This window comes from Leuresthes tenuis, unplaced genomic scaffold (assembly GCF_036924035.1).
Source record: "Leuresthes tenuis unplaced genomic scaffold, fLeuTen1.0.hap1 SCAF_3, whole genome shotgun sequence".
In the NCBI taxonomy this organism is placed as follows: Eukaryota; Metazoa; Chordata; class Actinopteri; order Atheriniformes; family Atherinopsidae; genus Leuresthes; species Leuresthes tenuis.
The window spans coordinates 11,668,169-11,683,611 of record NW_027325357.1 but is presented as its reverse complement, the minus strand read 5'-3'; the positions used below and the strand labels follow the sequence as shown (position 1 = coordinate 11,683,611).

The 15,443-nt window shown below is 41.4% G+C and overlaps 1 protein-coding gene across 2 annotated transcripts in view; it reads left to right on the top strand.

The window, feature by feature from the left end:
• The first annotated feature begins 301 nt into the window (after positions 1-301).
• LOC140303160 (guanine nucleotide-binding protein G(s) subunit alpha) overlaps positions 302-15,443 on the top strand; it is a 34,319-nt gene continuing 19,177 nt past the window's right edge. Inside the window, exons 1-6 of one of the 2 annotated variants that reach the window (XM_072381801.1) lie at positions 302-1,946; positions 3,826-3,898; positions 6,612-6,666; positions 6,764-6,883; positions 8,161-8,217; positions 14,320-14,417. In XM_072381801.1, coding sequence (XP_072237902.1) covers positions 1,808-1,946; positions 3,826-3,898; positions 6,612-6,666; positions 6,764-6,883; positions 8,161-8,217; positions 14,320-14,417 — 542 coding nt within the window. In that variant the 5' untranslated portion in view covers positions 302-1,807. The remainder of the gene's footprint in view (positions 1,947-3,825; positions 3,899-6,611; positions 6,667-6,763; positions 6,884-8,160; positions 8,218-14,319; positions 14,418-15,443) is intronic. The other variant, XM_072381802.1, reaches the window with a different exon arrangement.

Here is a 15,443-nt window from a genome sequence, read left to right as displayed (position 1 = left end):
TTGGGTTATTTTAGTTTCCTTGCATCTGTTTTGTGTAAGGTTTGAAATATCTTGAGCGCTTATCTGCTTGTTCTAGTCTTTGTCATTTTGTGTTTCTTTAGTTATTTTTGGCTTTCATTTCGGCTGTTTTACTTCTCCTTTATGGTTGTTTTGCATTTTTGTCGCCATTGTATCCTTTGTGGTCCTTTTACTGCTTCTTTTCTCGGAGAAAACGGAAAAATACACACCCATACGTGCTGTATAATCTGGTTTGAAGCGCTAATTTTAGCTTTATTTTGAAAGTTACAACCGGAAGAAGGACTGGTCGTCCCGGAAACTTGACCGCTGCTCTTCGTTCCCAGGGTTCCGTGAGAGCCGTTTGCCCCACCCCACCTCTTCAACGCTATCTATCTCAATGTACAATTCTCTGAGAAAAAAGGGGGCAAAAATAATTCAGAGAAATACTGCAAAGGAACGAGTCTCACCTCACCGACCGGCTCATCGCAGCAGCCGCGGCTTATCAGCGCCGAAAACAACTGTCTCCTCGCGGGATGAGTGACTGAAAACACCGCGGTATGTTCATGTATCAGGCACATGTAACCATAATCTACCATACGGATTCAAAGGGAATACAAAAAGCCCAGAGACTTGACAGCGGACTGTACCTGCGCCAAACGGGAAAATAACGGAGGATTTCCGCGGCTATCACCTGGAAACTGCATTTAACTCAAGGACACCCAGCTGCCGAGAGCCGCCTCAGCTTCGCCCGGAGAAGGTTTCAGATGTGAGGAGAAATACAAATTAACGTTACGGAGAGAAAAAGGACGGAGAAGGGGCCTTTTTTGGGGGGGTCTGGTCAAACCCCTCCGAAAAAGCAGGCACCAGCATCTATAGACGGCGGACTGGACGTAATTTTGACATAGGTTAAAAACGGGATATTATTGATTAGGTCGCTGACATCTAACGACAACCTTCCTTAAGAAAATAAGATGTGAGGAATCTGGAAAGACATTAGTGACAGAGAAAGAAGCCCCGGTGTAGCCTGATGATTCACATGCCGTCATTTAAAGAGGAAATATTAATTTTTTAATTTTTGTCCCAGCCGCCCTCTAATGTGCTTTGGTTAGGTGGAGAGTGGATTGCAAACACCCCTTAAAAAAAACCCTGAAATATACATATTTAAAGGGGAATAAATAGGCGGTCGGAGAAAATAGGGCTTTGGTTGTGTGTGTGGGGAAAATGGATTGAATGGCAATGTGAGATATCTGCCGAAGATGGGCTCAGGAGGAGACATTTGATGAGAAAAACCCAACGTTAAAGCGGGAAAATATTTATATGTTGAAAAGCCGGTGTTTAAAATTAAAACACCTCTAAGGACACTGGACCACCGACGCTCATTCATGTGCAGCGAGAAGCTGGAAATTTCACATCCACTCTCATATCAGTGTTGATGACTTCATTGCGGATTTACAGTGAAAAACACAGGAATCAAGCCTTTGAGAGGGCGGCATCGTTCCTCTGCTCCTGATCTCTTGCTGATAAATCGCCAGTAAATATCCACCTCCATCCACATTTACACGTTGTGCCAAAGCCTGGCGGAGCCCACCGTCTACTAGCTGACATCTGTTACATCTGGCGACATAAATGTCACCCATTTTGAGCCAGGTGTTCCTCTGCTGGGTCAGTTCAGGAATTTAGGACTGATTGATTTTTCTTCTCATCACCACCCTCCCTCCTTCCTCCCTTCCTGCGCCCAAACCATCCAACCACCCTGCTACCCCCACCTCCTCCTCCCTCCCCCTTAACCTGTCACTGGGTTTTTGGGAAGATGGGCTGTCTTGGCAATAGTAAGACTGAAGACCAACGAAATGAGGAGAAGGCACAGAGGGAGGCCAACAAAAAGATAGAGAAGCAGCTCCAAAGAGACAAACAGTTATATCGGGCGACTCACCGGCTACTACTATTAGGTAGGTGTTTTTTTAAATTTTTATTATTAACATGCGTCTGTGGACCATTTTGTGCAGCCATTGTTCCAGGGGTGTAGCAGGGGGAAAAAAAGCTCCATGACCACTTCTGCCGCCTGTGACGGTGAGGCATCAACAAATGATGCAATGACATGATGTCACTACGAAGAAAAGATGGACTGTCTGCATTCAGGGGTCATTAATGGAGCTTGATTGCAGAACATGTGATAAAGAGAGAGAAGTGTGTGTGTGTTTTTGGGGGGGGTTTAAGCAGACAGACAGACAGCACACACACACACACACCACCCTCTGTGTGAGAGCAGCACCCTCCGGCACCATGCAGAGGCCGGGAGGCCACTCATAGGTGTTTTGCATGGCTGTTCCTCCATCCACACACCACTTGTGATCTGGTGTGTTTGTGTGTTCACAGCGTGAATCCTGGATGCCTTCGCTGTGACTTATGTATCAGACTCCACACTCACCTCTGCAGACCACCCACCCACTATCCACCCTGGGAGCAAATATTTCCCAAACAGCCATAGAAACCTTTGCCATTTTCAACTTTAACATGTGGCCCTTCGTGTCCCGCTGCTCCACACATGCTAAGGCCAGTATCCTGCTAAACCCCGGATAGCAAATTAGGATTATCATTAAGATTACTAGCTTCCCTTGAACGCCTGTCTGGCTCACTCTAATCTGACACTGATCTGAGGTGTGCCTGCACACACTCCGCCTCTGAATAGTGGGAATGTAGCGCAGCTAGCTCTTGATGTTTCAAGATGTTACGGCCTTTTTACAATTTTCTTGCTGAGAGAAATTTAGGACTATTTATCATGCCAGATTTATTAAAAATGGCTCGATTCTTACTACTTATCACGTTCTTACAGGTTTTTACATTTGTTCAGAGCAAGCTGCTTAAATTAAGAAGAAAGGTACATTTATCTCCACGTTGGATCGACTCTTAACTTTTCTCGTCTCTTGGTGCTGATGATCCTCATTACATCTGGAAGCAGCGCTTGACATAAAAAGTGAAATTATTCAAAAGTGTCTGTCATGCTGTAAAATGCTGAAAAATCTGCATTTTTCAGAAAAGCAAGTGTATTTATTGATGTTTAAAGTGATGCATCGAGGCCCCTTTTCTCCTTTTTCCACTGGTTGAGGTGGAGTCTGACCTAATTTTAGGTAATTAAGTCCAGTGGTTACCAAGCTGGGGCGGGAGTGGGGGGTCAAGCCATCCAGAGAGAGACATTAGAGAAATCCGAGGTGTCGTGAACTGCTTAGGAAGAAAAACACAAACCTGTACCACATTGTTTGTGGAAGAGGCGGTTTGAAATTGTTCTCTAAATGAGAAGTTTTTAGGGGAAATGTCTCACAGGAGGAAGTGAATTTATGAGAGGTCACAAACCAGACAGAGTGGGAACTACAGGTTAAACCTTTAACAGCATGTTGTTTAGTGCATGATGAGCAGACCACGTCCTTTTTTATTAGTATAAAACAGAATAATCTACAGACTAACTGGCAGTGGTTTGATCGTTAAGGTGGAGTGAAAAGTGTCTTAAATGTCTTAATGTAGAAAGCAAAACACAGCATTAACAGAGAAATTCAGCCTGCAACTTCCTTCTGGTGCTGCTGAAAAAGGAGATTTTAGTGACAGAAACCGTGTCTGCTTGCATGAGACAGGGCCTCTGTGCAGCAAAACAAAGCCCCGAAATTCAGATCACTTGAGGAGGAAATCTTAAGCACCAGTGCTGAATCTGAGCTTCCGGCAAAACTCTTGAACCTCCATCCTTCACCGATCCATCGTGGATTTGTTCGTTGTTGCCTTTTGATGTAGGCTTGTTTTTTTTTTATACCACTTCTGCTGTGTTTTCTCTGCTTTCAGGCGCCGGTGAATCCGGGAAAAGTACGATAGTCAAACAGATGCGAATATTGCACGTTAATGGCTTCAACGCAGAGTAAGTGTCACTCCTCTCTTGAGTTTTATTCTGCTTTCCCTACACGCCTGCAGCACATTTCACTCGACACAAAAGAGTACAAAAAAGTTTTACTTTTAGAATACAGGTGAAGATTTAAATGGATCTAGTTAACACTGGGTGATGGTGACGGGTTCGGACATTGAGCTATTTCTCACCTAATTAATAATGATGATGCCTAAGAGACCTCTCTTAACACTGATGACATGCAGGTAAAGCTTTGTTTGTTATGCAGCATAAGGATAATCCTTATTTAATCTACATTAGAACAATGATAAAATCCACTGGAGATTAAAAAAAGAAATAAAAAAAAGACAATACACAGATTTCTGCAGCTCAAATGTAAAAAGTGATCGTTTTAAGTTTGTTCCTCAACTGTTCATTGGATTTATATCACAGTAAACTGAATATTTAGACTTTTTTGACAGCTGGCCGGACAAAAACATTTCACCTTCTGAATTTGGACTCAGAACGCTTGCAATTAGCTTTTTACTGTACGTTTATTAGCACGCTAACCAGCAGTGAAAGCTTTATCATAATAATAATAATAATCAAGCAGTAGGTGATATTTTAGCTTCATATTCATGGCATTCCTGAATAACGTGACACAGCACCTCCTCTAACACCTGCCACAGTTTAGGTGTTTGAAACAGACCGTACATGGACCATACATGCTGCTGACATATCAGCCACATCCAGTGGATTAATGAACTAAATGAACTAAATAAATGTGTTTGAAAGTGTCTGGACTTTAGGATGTTTGAAACCTAACATGTTTGAAACCTCTTGTGAGCCATCTTTAGATGCTGGTGGTCTTTAACCTGGTGGCCTTTTTATTTTCTTTCAATCAAAGGTTTTGAGCTTTTTTCTTCTTATAAAAGAGGTTGCAGCTTAAAGCACCAAATGGTCAACTGGTAGAATGTGAAAATGTCCGACTCAACCAGGAAGGAGAGTAGCGTTGCTTTCATGTTACGACTTGTAACGCGACACTAAACCCACTTTATGTTCTGATTAAAAGTGAAAAGTCTCTGTAAAACGACCCAAGAGTTCCCGTCATGGGCTGGATTACATATTCTTGTTATCGCTGCCTCCACTTTCCAATAAGAGCAATACTTGGAAAGATTTCCTGTGACATTACGGAGCGAACGCTCAGCATGTTTTACACACATGAGGCTCTCATGGAAACGTCCCCCTGGGTGTGACAGCCACCCCCCCCCCACCCCCCCGTCTTGTGAATGTCTTTAAGCTCCATCCATCCCAAGTTGATGCAATGGAAACCAAAGTCACATTTTTCTATTCTTGATCATCTCTCCGTTTCCTAGAAAGGGTTTTTGGGGTGGGAGCGCCGTCATGTGCTTATTTTTGGGTCACGTCTAAACAGATGCTCCTCTCAGAAGCAGATGCCGCGGCGCGCTGACAAATCGGCTGCGACTCGACTGTTGTGTTTAGTTCCAGGGTTTGTTCCACTCTTTGGGGCTCCCCCTTGGGTGCCAGTCAGTGGAGGTGCACAGTAATGTAGGAATGAGAGGAAGGGAGGACACGAGGGACGAGGGAGCGGTGTAGTACGGTTGAGGTGAGAAGACACTGGTATATGTGTTTTTTTTCTTTGTTTATTTGATATTTTTTTTAATGGTCCCGAGTGAGTAATGCAGCATCACTCCGTGGCTGTTTCCAGGTCAGCATTAGTGAAATAAAGAGATTCTGAGGTTGAAACAGAGACACTTAAAACAATCTACTCCTTGAGGAAGTAGTGGGATTTGAATATAAATATATAAATAATATATAAATATCTCATTTAAAGTGGAGTCATGAAATCCTCGGGAAAAGCAAACAAAAAGATGGACTGAACAACAAGAAATGAATGGGCTTTGTTAGGGGAAAAAAAACAAATAATACAACTTGTTCCATTTGCTTTGAATCCAGAGAATCGATGCTTTCTACTCTCCTAACTTCTCATGCTCGACTCTAAATAGAAACGTGCTTCTGTAGTTTCATCTGCTCCATGAAACCTAATTTATTGCAGAAGGCCCAGAGGGATTGTCATCGGTTTGCTTGTTTTGCGCAGAATCAAAAGTGTTGATCTTCGTGAGCTGAACATCTTTTCTTCTCTTAACTATTTGCTAATGAGACCACCAGTTAAATTTTCTCACCCTGTGTCTCAAATTGGACGCAGCTACTCATTGAAGAAATAATTTCCCAGATTCTCATGCTCTAATTCTCGTTGTTATTTGCGTCCAAATGCTCGCGTCCTGTTATTGAAACGGGAGCGAAAAAACGACTTAAAAAACATCCTTGAATAAACTATTGTTTGGTGAGAGGCTTTTTGTTCACACCGCAACAAAAGGACAAAATATAGGGCTTTTACTAAAATTTCGGTTCCATTTTGTCCTTTAATATTGGAAAAATACTTAAAAAAGTGATAGAAAATCCCCCCAAAAATGAGGTATAATTCATTCACAACCTACTTTCTGCTTTTATGTTTAATAAATGTTGACCTTTTTACTGTTCTTTAGAATAATTATTCCCATTTTCAAGCTGTTTCTATTGAAAAAGGACCATCCTGTAGAGCTGCAATGTCCTCATTTGTATTAAAAGTTGGATTCTTCGTTGTTTTTTTTTTCTTTCTTTGCTTCTTTGCTTTTTGTGTAGAAAAATATCTAAACGCACATGTATTCTTCTTCTCTATTCCTCACAGGGAGAAAAAACAGAAAATTCATTATATTAAAAACAACATTAAAGAAGCTATAGAGGTAAGACTGATATTTGAGCTCCTTTTTGCAGCCTATGCACACCTATTTATCGATAACTCTGTGTTTACTTCTTCTTCTTCTTCTTCTGTTCATCCAGACGATCGTGGCTGCCATGAGCACACTCACACCTCCGTGCTCGTTAGCCTGTCCTGCAAACCAGGCCCGGATCGAGTATGTCATGAACATAGTCAGCCAGAAGGATTTTGACTTTCCTTCAGTAAGTCGATCCCTGCTCACGCTTCGGCACTTTTAGCCGCGGTTCTGTTTCAGTGGGAACTTTTTGTGGGAAGATTTTACTTCTTCGCCAGAAGCATTTCTGTGACACACGTTTATCTTGCAGTTTCACCAGCTCTCGACCTCGGTGCGTGGCGTGCACACTGGAACGATGATGTTCATCTCCGCTGTTAAACAGTTTGCTTTGTATAAACGGTTGTACATGTGACGTCATGTTGGAAAGATTCTCTTGATGTTGATTCACCTTTAAAGCTTCTTCGAAGTCCCACAGGTCGACGTTTTCCTGGAAAAACCTGTTTTATCTTTTCTTTTGTCATTGAAAAGGTTCTGACAGTCCACTTCAAGAAAGCTTTTAGCTAAAAATAAAAGCTTTTGTATATGTTTCCACCAACTGCTGTTGTATGATTAGGGAGCTGGCAGCTGTACCTAATCTTTCTCGTATTCTCTCTGAGCCCAAACTGGCTTTCAAACAGTCACACGAGGAATTCCGAAAACTAAAATATGCCGTTTGCGTGTGTAACTTCAACTAGAAAAGTAGAGTAACGTGCCCTCAGCCTTCTCTGCTGTCTGTGTGTGAGACGGGTTAGAATGTGCTGCTGTTACTCCTCGTAATGTGGCGAGCTCCATGATGTTGGCCTGATGTTTGTAAGGACGTAGAAGGCGGGTGTATTTGCCACCTCCATTGTGGGCTCAGAAGTGCACCAGTGGCAGATCAACTTTGACCCCCGCGCTTTCAGACGTGACGTGGTGCCCGACGAAGGTGCTGACTCATTAAGGCATGTGAAAGAGGTTAATGACAAGTCTGGGGAGGCAAAGAAAGCAACATTTTTGTGAACTCATGGAGTCATTTTTTGGAAAGCAACCGAACATGTCCACATACAAATGTATGTCTTGTTGCTTAATTTGGACAAAGACTTGGTTGGGCTGTCAGTTTTTCCAAAATTCAAGTAAAATTCAAGAAAACAAATGTGTGTTTGCTCAGAGAACCACGTTGCCTCACCATGCGTGGTTGGATAAACGGCATCACATCACATGTGCATTACATCTGCAGCGGACGCCGTAATCGAGTTTGACTTTGCTATGGAAATAATTGTGGCTGACAAAGTATAAGCGTCTGGACTTTTCTGCAGTTTCACTCATCCGACAAAGGAAAGCAATTTGTTCTTAGTTGAGATGATGTTGCAGCCATGTTTCAAAGGTTTGAAACTCCTCACTAACATGCGCATGTTGCATTTTCTTATTTACTGGTGGCATCGACAGGTTTGCTGGGATGATGTTGGCTCCAACAGAGTTGAAGAATCCACTGTGAAGAACGTGGTTAGTCTTTTCCAAGTTCCAAGCTTTCTTGCAGATTTATTGCCTTATATCTCAGTGAATATTGATTTTTCTCTTTGTTATTGTGCCATATTTACCTGGTGAATCCTGCAGGTGCTAGTTGTGCCTCACACCTTGTGTTTGCATGGTGCTTCAGTAATTAGCAGGTGTGCTGTCGCTTGGGAGCCTTTCAATCGAATGAGCCTCTCACCTGAGAGATTCACACCGCCTATTAACACTGATTATCCGTAATAAACCTAAATGTGTCCAGAGGGACGTGTCATTCAGAAACACAGTGTAGTTCAGGGATCTCCCCCCCCCCCCCCCCCCCCAGAGCAGCTCTCTGTGGCCTGTAGGTCCCACTGCTAGACCAGATATTAATTGATTCATTTTCTAATGTCTAAAACGTATATAACACAGATCAGTGGATTATAAAAAGTAGTTTATCAAGCACTTCTCACCTTCCTTTTTATATTTCTGTCTACAATCTTTGGCCACTGAGTCCAGTTTCCTTTCAGAGACTAATCTGCAGGTACGTGGCTGCTGGATTCTGATTTAAAGTGTTTATAAATCTCTACTCGTGGAGATTGTGTGTATGTAAGTGAGCAGAGTATGCTCAGAAGATTTAGGGGTTTTGTACACGATACATACATAAGCCGCACAGATAGGTTCATCAAAGAATTCCCCGTCACATACGGCATTCACTTAAATAAAAAATGGTAGTAAGACCACGACTGAGGCTCACGTCCTTGCTGTGAAAGTTGGGACGATCGCCTGAGCAAAGATCCGTGATTCATTTACTGTGTTTAAGCAAAAGTGCTCCGAAGCTTCTGCCTCCTAAAACGTTCCGTTTACAGATGTAAACGGAATCGTTTTAGATTTTTGTGGATGGCTTTTTAGGCCAAAAGGGAGCACTTAAATTGATTTTATTTTATTTTTTTTACTTTTTTCCTGAGAGAAGATAACGGGATAATGACTTAGACAATTAGTCGTGGTTTTCTTTTTTCGAAGATGCTGTTATTCTCAGCGCTCCTGCTTTTGTTTTAGTTCTTAAACAGATGTGAAACAGATGCTTTTTGATACGTTCAACTGTTCCTATCTTTGATGAGATCTGTCTCTCCTTTGGTTCAAATCCCGGTTTTGATCAATTTTGCATAATCTCTGAAAGTCTTTTGTTCATAAACTTATTCGGTGGCTGAAATTTGAGTGATATTTTTGTCTCGCAGTGGGATAAGTGTTGATGTTTATTTGTAAGTGGAAAGATATATGAAACGGTGTATTATTATTCCAGTTGTTTTCAGACAGGGAATCGGTTACGTTGGGGGAGAACTCTGTGTTCCCGTTTTTCTTTTCTTTTCCTTTTTTTTCCTTTTTTCTCCCTGCATAATGGACTCACTGTTTGAATGGCTTATTTCTTTCTTGTACATTTTGTCGTTTACAGCTGAGCCTCCAGTGAAGAGTGAGTCTATTTGTGTGTAAGCAAAAGGAAGTTTCCTGATATTGCCTCTGTTACGTCATGGTAAATTTATTATGTTGGCCCGTCTCGGGCTGACCCTGCCCGTAAGTTGTGAGTCTGCCACTGGACTTCCACTGCAGACCTGTGGGTCAACAGCAGTATGTGGGGTTTGGACGTATAAAAGGTGAAATGTTGTACAATGGCGGCCTTTAAGAAGCATCAAAAAGCTCCACTCGGCTGTGATGACTGTGTGGTTTTTGAGAACAGAGAATGGATTAGAAAACTATCCGATAGGCCTGGCTTCTCCACCTCCTCAACTGTCTGCTCCTCCTCTTCCCGCTCTCCCTTGCCTGGCCTGAGGGCATACTGGAAACCAGTTGAACTGGTTGGCTCTGCCTTCAGCAGGGGAGGAAGACAGGGAAACTGTGTTAAATATCTGTCGTCTCTTCGTGATTTCCTTTTGGGTCTTTATGTTTAATAGATCATCCTTGTGGTTGTTGTTCACCTGAAGTAGTTCTAGTTTCTAAGATGTTCAGATTAAAATGCTCCATGGTTTTTATGCAGCTCTGAGCTCGGTTGGTTATGAGATTATTTCAGTCAGACCTTCTTATTCTTTTCCTGATTGTTGCTGACTTTTCAGCCTCAGCCTTCTGGCTGCCACCTCCACGGCTAAAACTTCATCGGTTTATACAAGACAAGCTATCCTTAAAAATCCTCCATTTGACAAAAAAAAAAAGAAAAACTTTGATTCAATGGATCTGATTAGTAAAGAAAAAGCAGCAGAGACAGTCCCTTTTTTTCAGTTGTTGCTCCATAAATCCCCCACATACTGGAGCATGATCTTTAACATTTAAATGACTGAATGCAGCAATTCTTGTTGAGTTTAAAAAAAAAAAAGTGCATTATAAGTGATATCATAGCTCTGTGATGTCCGCTGGTAGATTACTCTGGATGTTTTTGCCCTGTCTAACTCTATAAATGTAATTAATTCTAAATAAATTCTTTGCAGAAGTCAACACAACATCTAAAAGTAGGCCTCCTCTCAGGTTACAGCCATCCTCGTTCTTCACATTCTGCGCACAGCTGCATAACTACTGTACTGTAAGAGTATGAGAGCTCACTCCATCATGCTCTTTAGATTTTCATGCGCAGCCAAGCTTGAATTTAACACGGAAATGTTTGTCTTAAATGGAGTCAATAAATAAAATAGTTGAACCTGCTTTTTCAGCATAAACTATATATATATTTGTGTTGTGACGTGTTGGCTGGACAGACTGTGTGATACACAGCTTGGACAGTAGAGAAATGAAGCATCTGTTGCTGCTTTAACATTTTGTTTGGGATTTTGTGTTCACGCATGATAAAAGGTTTAGGGCTTATTAAGGTTATCCCTGAAGTTGTTTTCACGGGTCGTCACACCTGAACGGTTGTCGGCTGTGTTAATGGACGGGGAGTTAAATGTGTGGTTGTAATTATTTAAAATGCTGCTCTTAAAAATAATGAAGCCTCAGCTATTTTTTTTTTATTGACAATTCATTCAAGAAAATATCAATAATTGTCAAAGAAAACATTTTAAACCCACAGTGATGAGTCCAAGCTGCTTTTTTTTTTTCTCCCTCATTTTTCATCTCTGCCTCTTCCTTTTTTCATCATAATCAACAGGCCAAGTGTTGTCAGTACCACTCCCTGAACAAAGTTCTCACCAGCCACATCCTCAAACCACACACGAACTTCTACGATGAGCAAACGGCAGTGGTGCACTGCTTTGTTCATGTTCTTCATCTTCAAGGTCTTTCCGGTTCCTCTTTTTGGATGCTGCAGATGGACTATCGCATCCTTCTGCACTGGACAGTTATGTCCTGTTGCACAGCCATAGATGCAAAGTCCTAGTTGGCTGTTGGATGTGGTTTTTGTGGTGTGTTCGAGGGTTTTTCGCCTGCCCAGACGCTCACGATGCAAAAAGATCCAACAAGGGGCCCTTTTGTTTGCAGCTGCTTCTTGATGTCGTGGTGTATAAGAGCCTTAAAATACAAAGGCAACTGTGGCCATAACGTGCATCTGACATGAGGACTTTAGCTAAAGCCATCTCTTGACACGCAGTAGTAGTTACTGGGGCTCAGCCGTAATGTCACAGGAAGTTAAACCAGACGGGCTCTGGTATCATGGCTACCCGGCAACGGAGCTCAAAAGTGTGGGAGCATTTTAAGAAAACTAAACACAAATGTGTGCAATGCAATCTCTGTAAGGCAGAATTTGCTTTCCATGGCAGCACAACGACGATGCACGAGCACCTTAAAAGGAAGCATGTGGTTGTGGCTGATTGTGAAGAGGGACCATCATCTTGGTAAGCTAACTGGCTAGTTAGCTGCTAAAATTAACGTAAACAGAGTTAACTTGCTACTTACTCATATTGATAGCTGTAAACGTTAACATTAGCAATGACAATTTGATTAATTAGCCTTGGCACACATATTTCATGTGTATTCTGTAACATTAAAACAGTGATGGGTTTGAATAGGAATGCTAATGTTTTCTAACATTATGTTTCAGTGCTAAAAAAGTATGTTTATCTTCAATGGACGGCTTTGTTACAAAGCTAGTTACTCGCACACATCAGCAAGCAAATGTCCTGACTGAGTCCATACTGAACATGTTGGTGTTATATTTGAGTCAGTGAGACCAAAACTTTTTGTGAATAATTCCTTGGTTTCAGGTGCCTACCTCATTTGATTTAAATGCAGTTATGTTTGATGCCAGAAACAAATGAAGGAAAGAAAAACCTAAAAAAAAAAAAGTATTTATTTTTGTGTGTTTGCTACACAGTTAAATAATTGTTTGTTGCAACAAGCTTCATATTTCATCCAAGGGTTAATGAACTATGATATTAGTCTTTTTTTTTTAGTTAGCGTATACCTTAAACACTCCAAGCTGAAAGCTAATGATGGTTATATAAGAGCAGCTGCATCCTGGTGCGATAAGCTGTATGTTTTACATTCAATATACGTATGATCCGATTAGTCGACTAATCGAAAAAAAGTCGATTTTTATTTAATTTAATTTTTTTTTAATTGAGCACACATCACAAGGCTTATTTCACTGCTGTTATCGCTTCATTTCTAACAATTAGGGAGGAATGTTAGTCCCTCCTGAAGGTTTGTTTGGTTTAATCTACATTGAGATGCACATTTTGTCGGATTGCGCACGAATGAAATGACTTTAACTAACAGCTTGGTTGTGGAAATATATTGAAAGTAGATTTACATATTAGAGGAGTTTCTTCAAAACTGCTTTCAAATCCTATTTCAATCCCCCTGTTTGACTTTTGACAAAGCATATTGCAATATCTCCATATTACTGTAAAGAAATAAAGTCCTTAATACTGTCGGATGATGATTAGCATTACAGCCACCTCCTGAGCTACAGGAGCGGCTGGAAGAGCAGTCGCCCAGCAATCGGAAGGTCGGTAGTTCGACTCCGGGCTACATGTCGAAGCGTCCTTGGGCAAGACCCTGAACCCCACGTTGCCTATGGTTAGAATGGTTAGAAAGCACGTAGTTATGTGTAGACTTAAGACGTGCTGTATGAGTGTGTGTGAGTGGGTGAATGTGGCATGTAGTGTTAGAAGTGCTTTGAGTGGTCAGTTAGACTAGAAAAGTGCTTTACAAGTCCATTTACCATTTACAATCTTACTCTCGGCTTAAAAACTCAGGGGGTCCTGTCCTGAACTTGTTTGTCACTTAAATGCCGATTCTTGCAAACTCCAGCTTGCTCTCAGTTGAATGAAGTATTTTGAAGAGTATACAGATTAACACTTGTCCTCATAATGGCTTATGTTTGCTTGACTGATCAACAGGAGATCGTAGAGATAGGGGGCTGCGTAGCGACAGCCAAGCCTTGTGTCAGTACAAAGCTCTCCGTTTCTTCATGAACTCGGTGAACTGCTCTGTTTCCGGCCTCTGCCAGAGCTTGTTCATCTGCTGCTCCTCTCTGAGCCGACCCTAAACTCCAAACTAGGCAAAGGGAGTATCACTGCCTCCTGCCATCTGTCTGTAAACTCCTTCACAGATTAAGATGCAGACAAAAAATACAGTTGTAACCTGGGCTCTGTGAGCATATACAAACCTGCTTATTTATAGAAAATAACCCATCCGACTCCTCCTCTGGGCTACAATAAAGTTTTTTCCCGTTGGAAATGGGGCAGACTCTTAATTGTATTATCTGTTTTCATCCTTTTGCATGTAATGTTGCAACTTCCCACAGCTCCATGTGACCTGTTCAAATTTCTTGTTTCGTCTTATCAACAGTCTAAAAGCAAAATCGCGTTATGACCACAAAAAGCGACAAATCGTCACATTGAACATAGAACCTTGAGCAAACAAATGTTTTTTTCGAAATGTCTGCATTTATGAAAGTAGTTGCTGAGTGATATTGGGTTGATGCTAATTTTCTGTTCATCATTCAAATCAAACAGTTGTTGCAGCTCAAATTCTCCTCTTGGGGGGGGGGGGGGGGGGGGGGAATGGAAAGGCTAAGAATTACAGGCCTTCGTGTTTTCAAAGCTTCCATCACTTTTAAGATCCTTATTTTCCTTACATTGTCATTTCTGCATGTGGTGTGTTGTTGATTAAGATCGATCTCTGTCTTCCCAGGAGTTTTATGACCACACAAAGATCCTGTGGCATGATGACGGTGTGCGGGCGTGCTGGGAAAGGTCTAATGAATATCAACTCATCGACTGTGCGCAGTAGTAAGTCTGTGTTTTGTTTTATTTTTCACCTTCAAGCAAACGCACGTTTATCAAACATACGCATATTCACACATGCAGAGGCTCGCCGGCGCATTATTGCTGTATCTTTGATCAGTTCTGTATAAAATGTTCATTGTGCGCACTGTGGGATGTTTGTTTGTGCGTTAAAGTCACAAAGTGCCTTTATTCTGACTAGTAAAAGGTGGATGGCACGCTTCTAAATTTACGAGTTGAACTTAGTTTAACTTAGCTTTTTCAAGACGATGTTAAATGTATATATGTTTTGTTTCTTTATAAATGGCTGTAAAATAGATTAATCTGTTGGTGGGTCCATCTTTTTGCTCTTGACCTGCATATTGAACCAGCTATCTGATGCGTTGCTCTGAAACGTTGCGCTGACTTTCATGACCAGCAGCAGTTTTTTTTGTCTCTCGCCAACACTAAATCAAATTCAAATTCTGACCGTAGAGCTGTAAAAATCCTTCATCCCGATCAGTTAGCCTTGTGAGCACCTGGCCATGTCTGTTTTTGTGGTGTTTTAACTGTCTGCTGTGACTGAAGTTTGCATGTATTTTGAGATGCCGTCTCCTGAAACTGTTACCAAATCTGCCTTTGGGTATTAATAAAGTTACATTGACCTTGATATAGGGTATGAAAATTGTATGAAAATGTATCAATTGTAGGTTCACTGTAGAGAATCTACTGCAATATGATGTGAAGAAACACACACTATGAATTATTTCTATTCCATAACTGAATTTTCTTCAACAAAAAATAATTATTTGAACAGTGTTGTAAAATATAACAATGTTGTTAACCCAAAGTCTGTCACATCATATGCCAACAGCAAATATGCATCTGCCTGTTCACAGCATTAGCACACACAGTTTGTTGTGGCTAGTTTGATGGCTAATTGCTAATTTTAACATCTTTCACGTTAACTGGTTTGGGTGGGTTTTCAGATGCCGGATGAAGTTTGATGTAGTTGAACCACAATCTTGGATTTTTTTGCTGCACTCTTTGCAC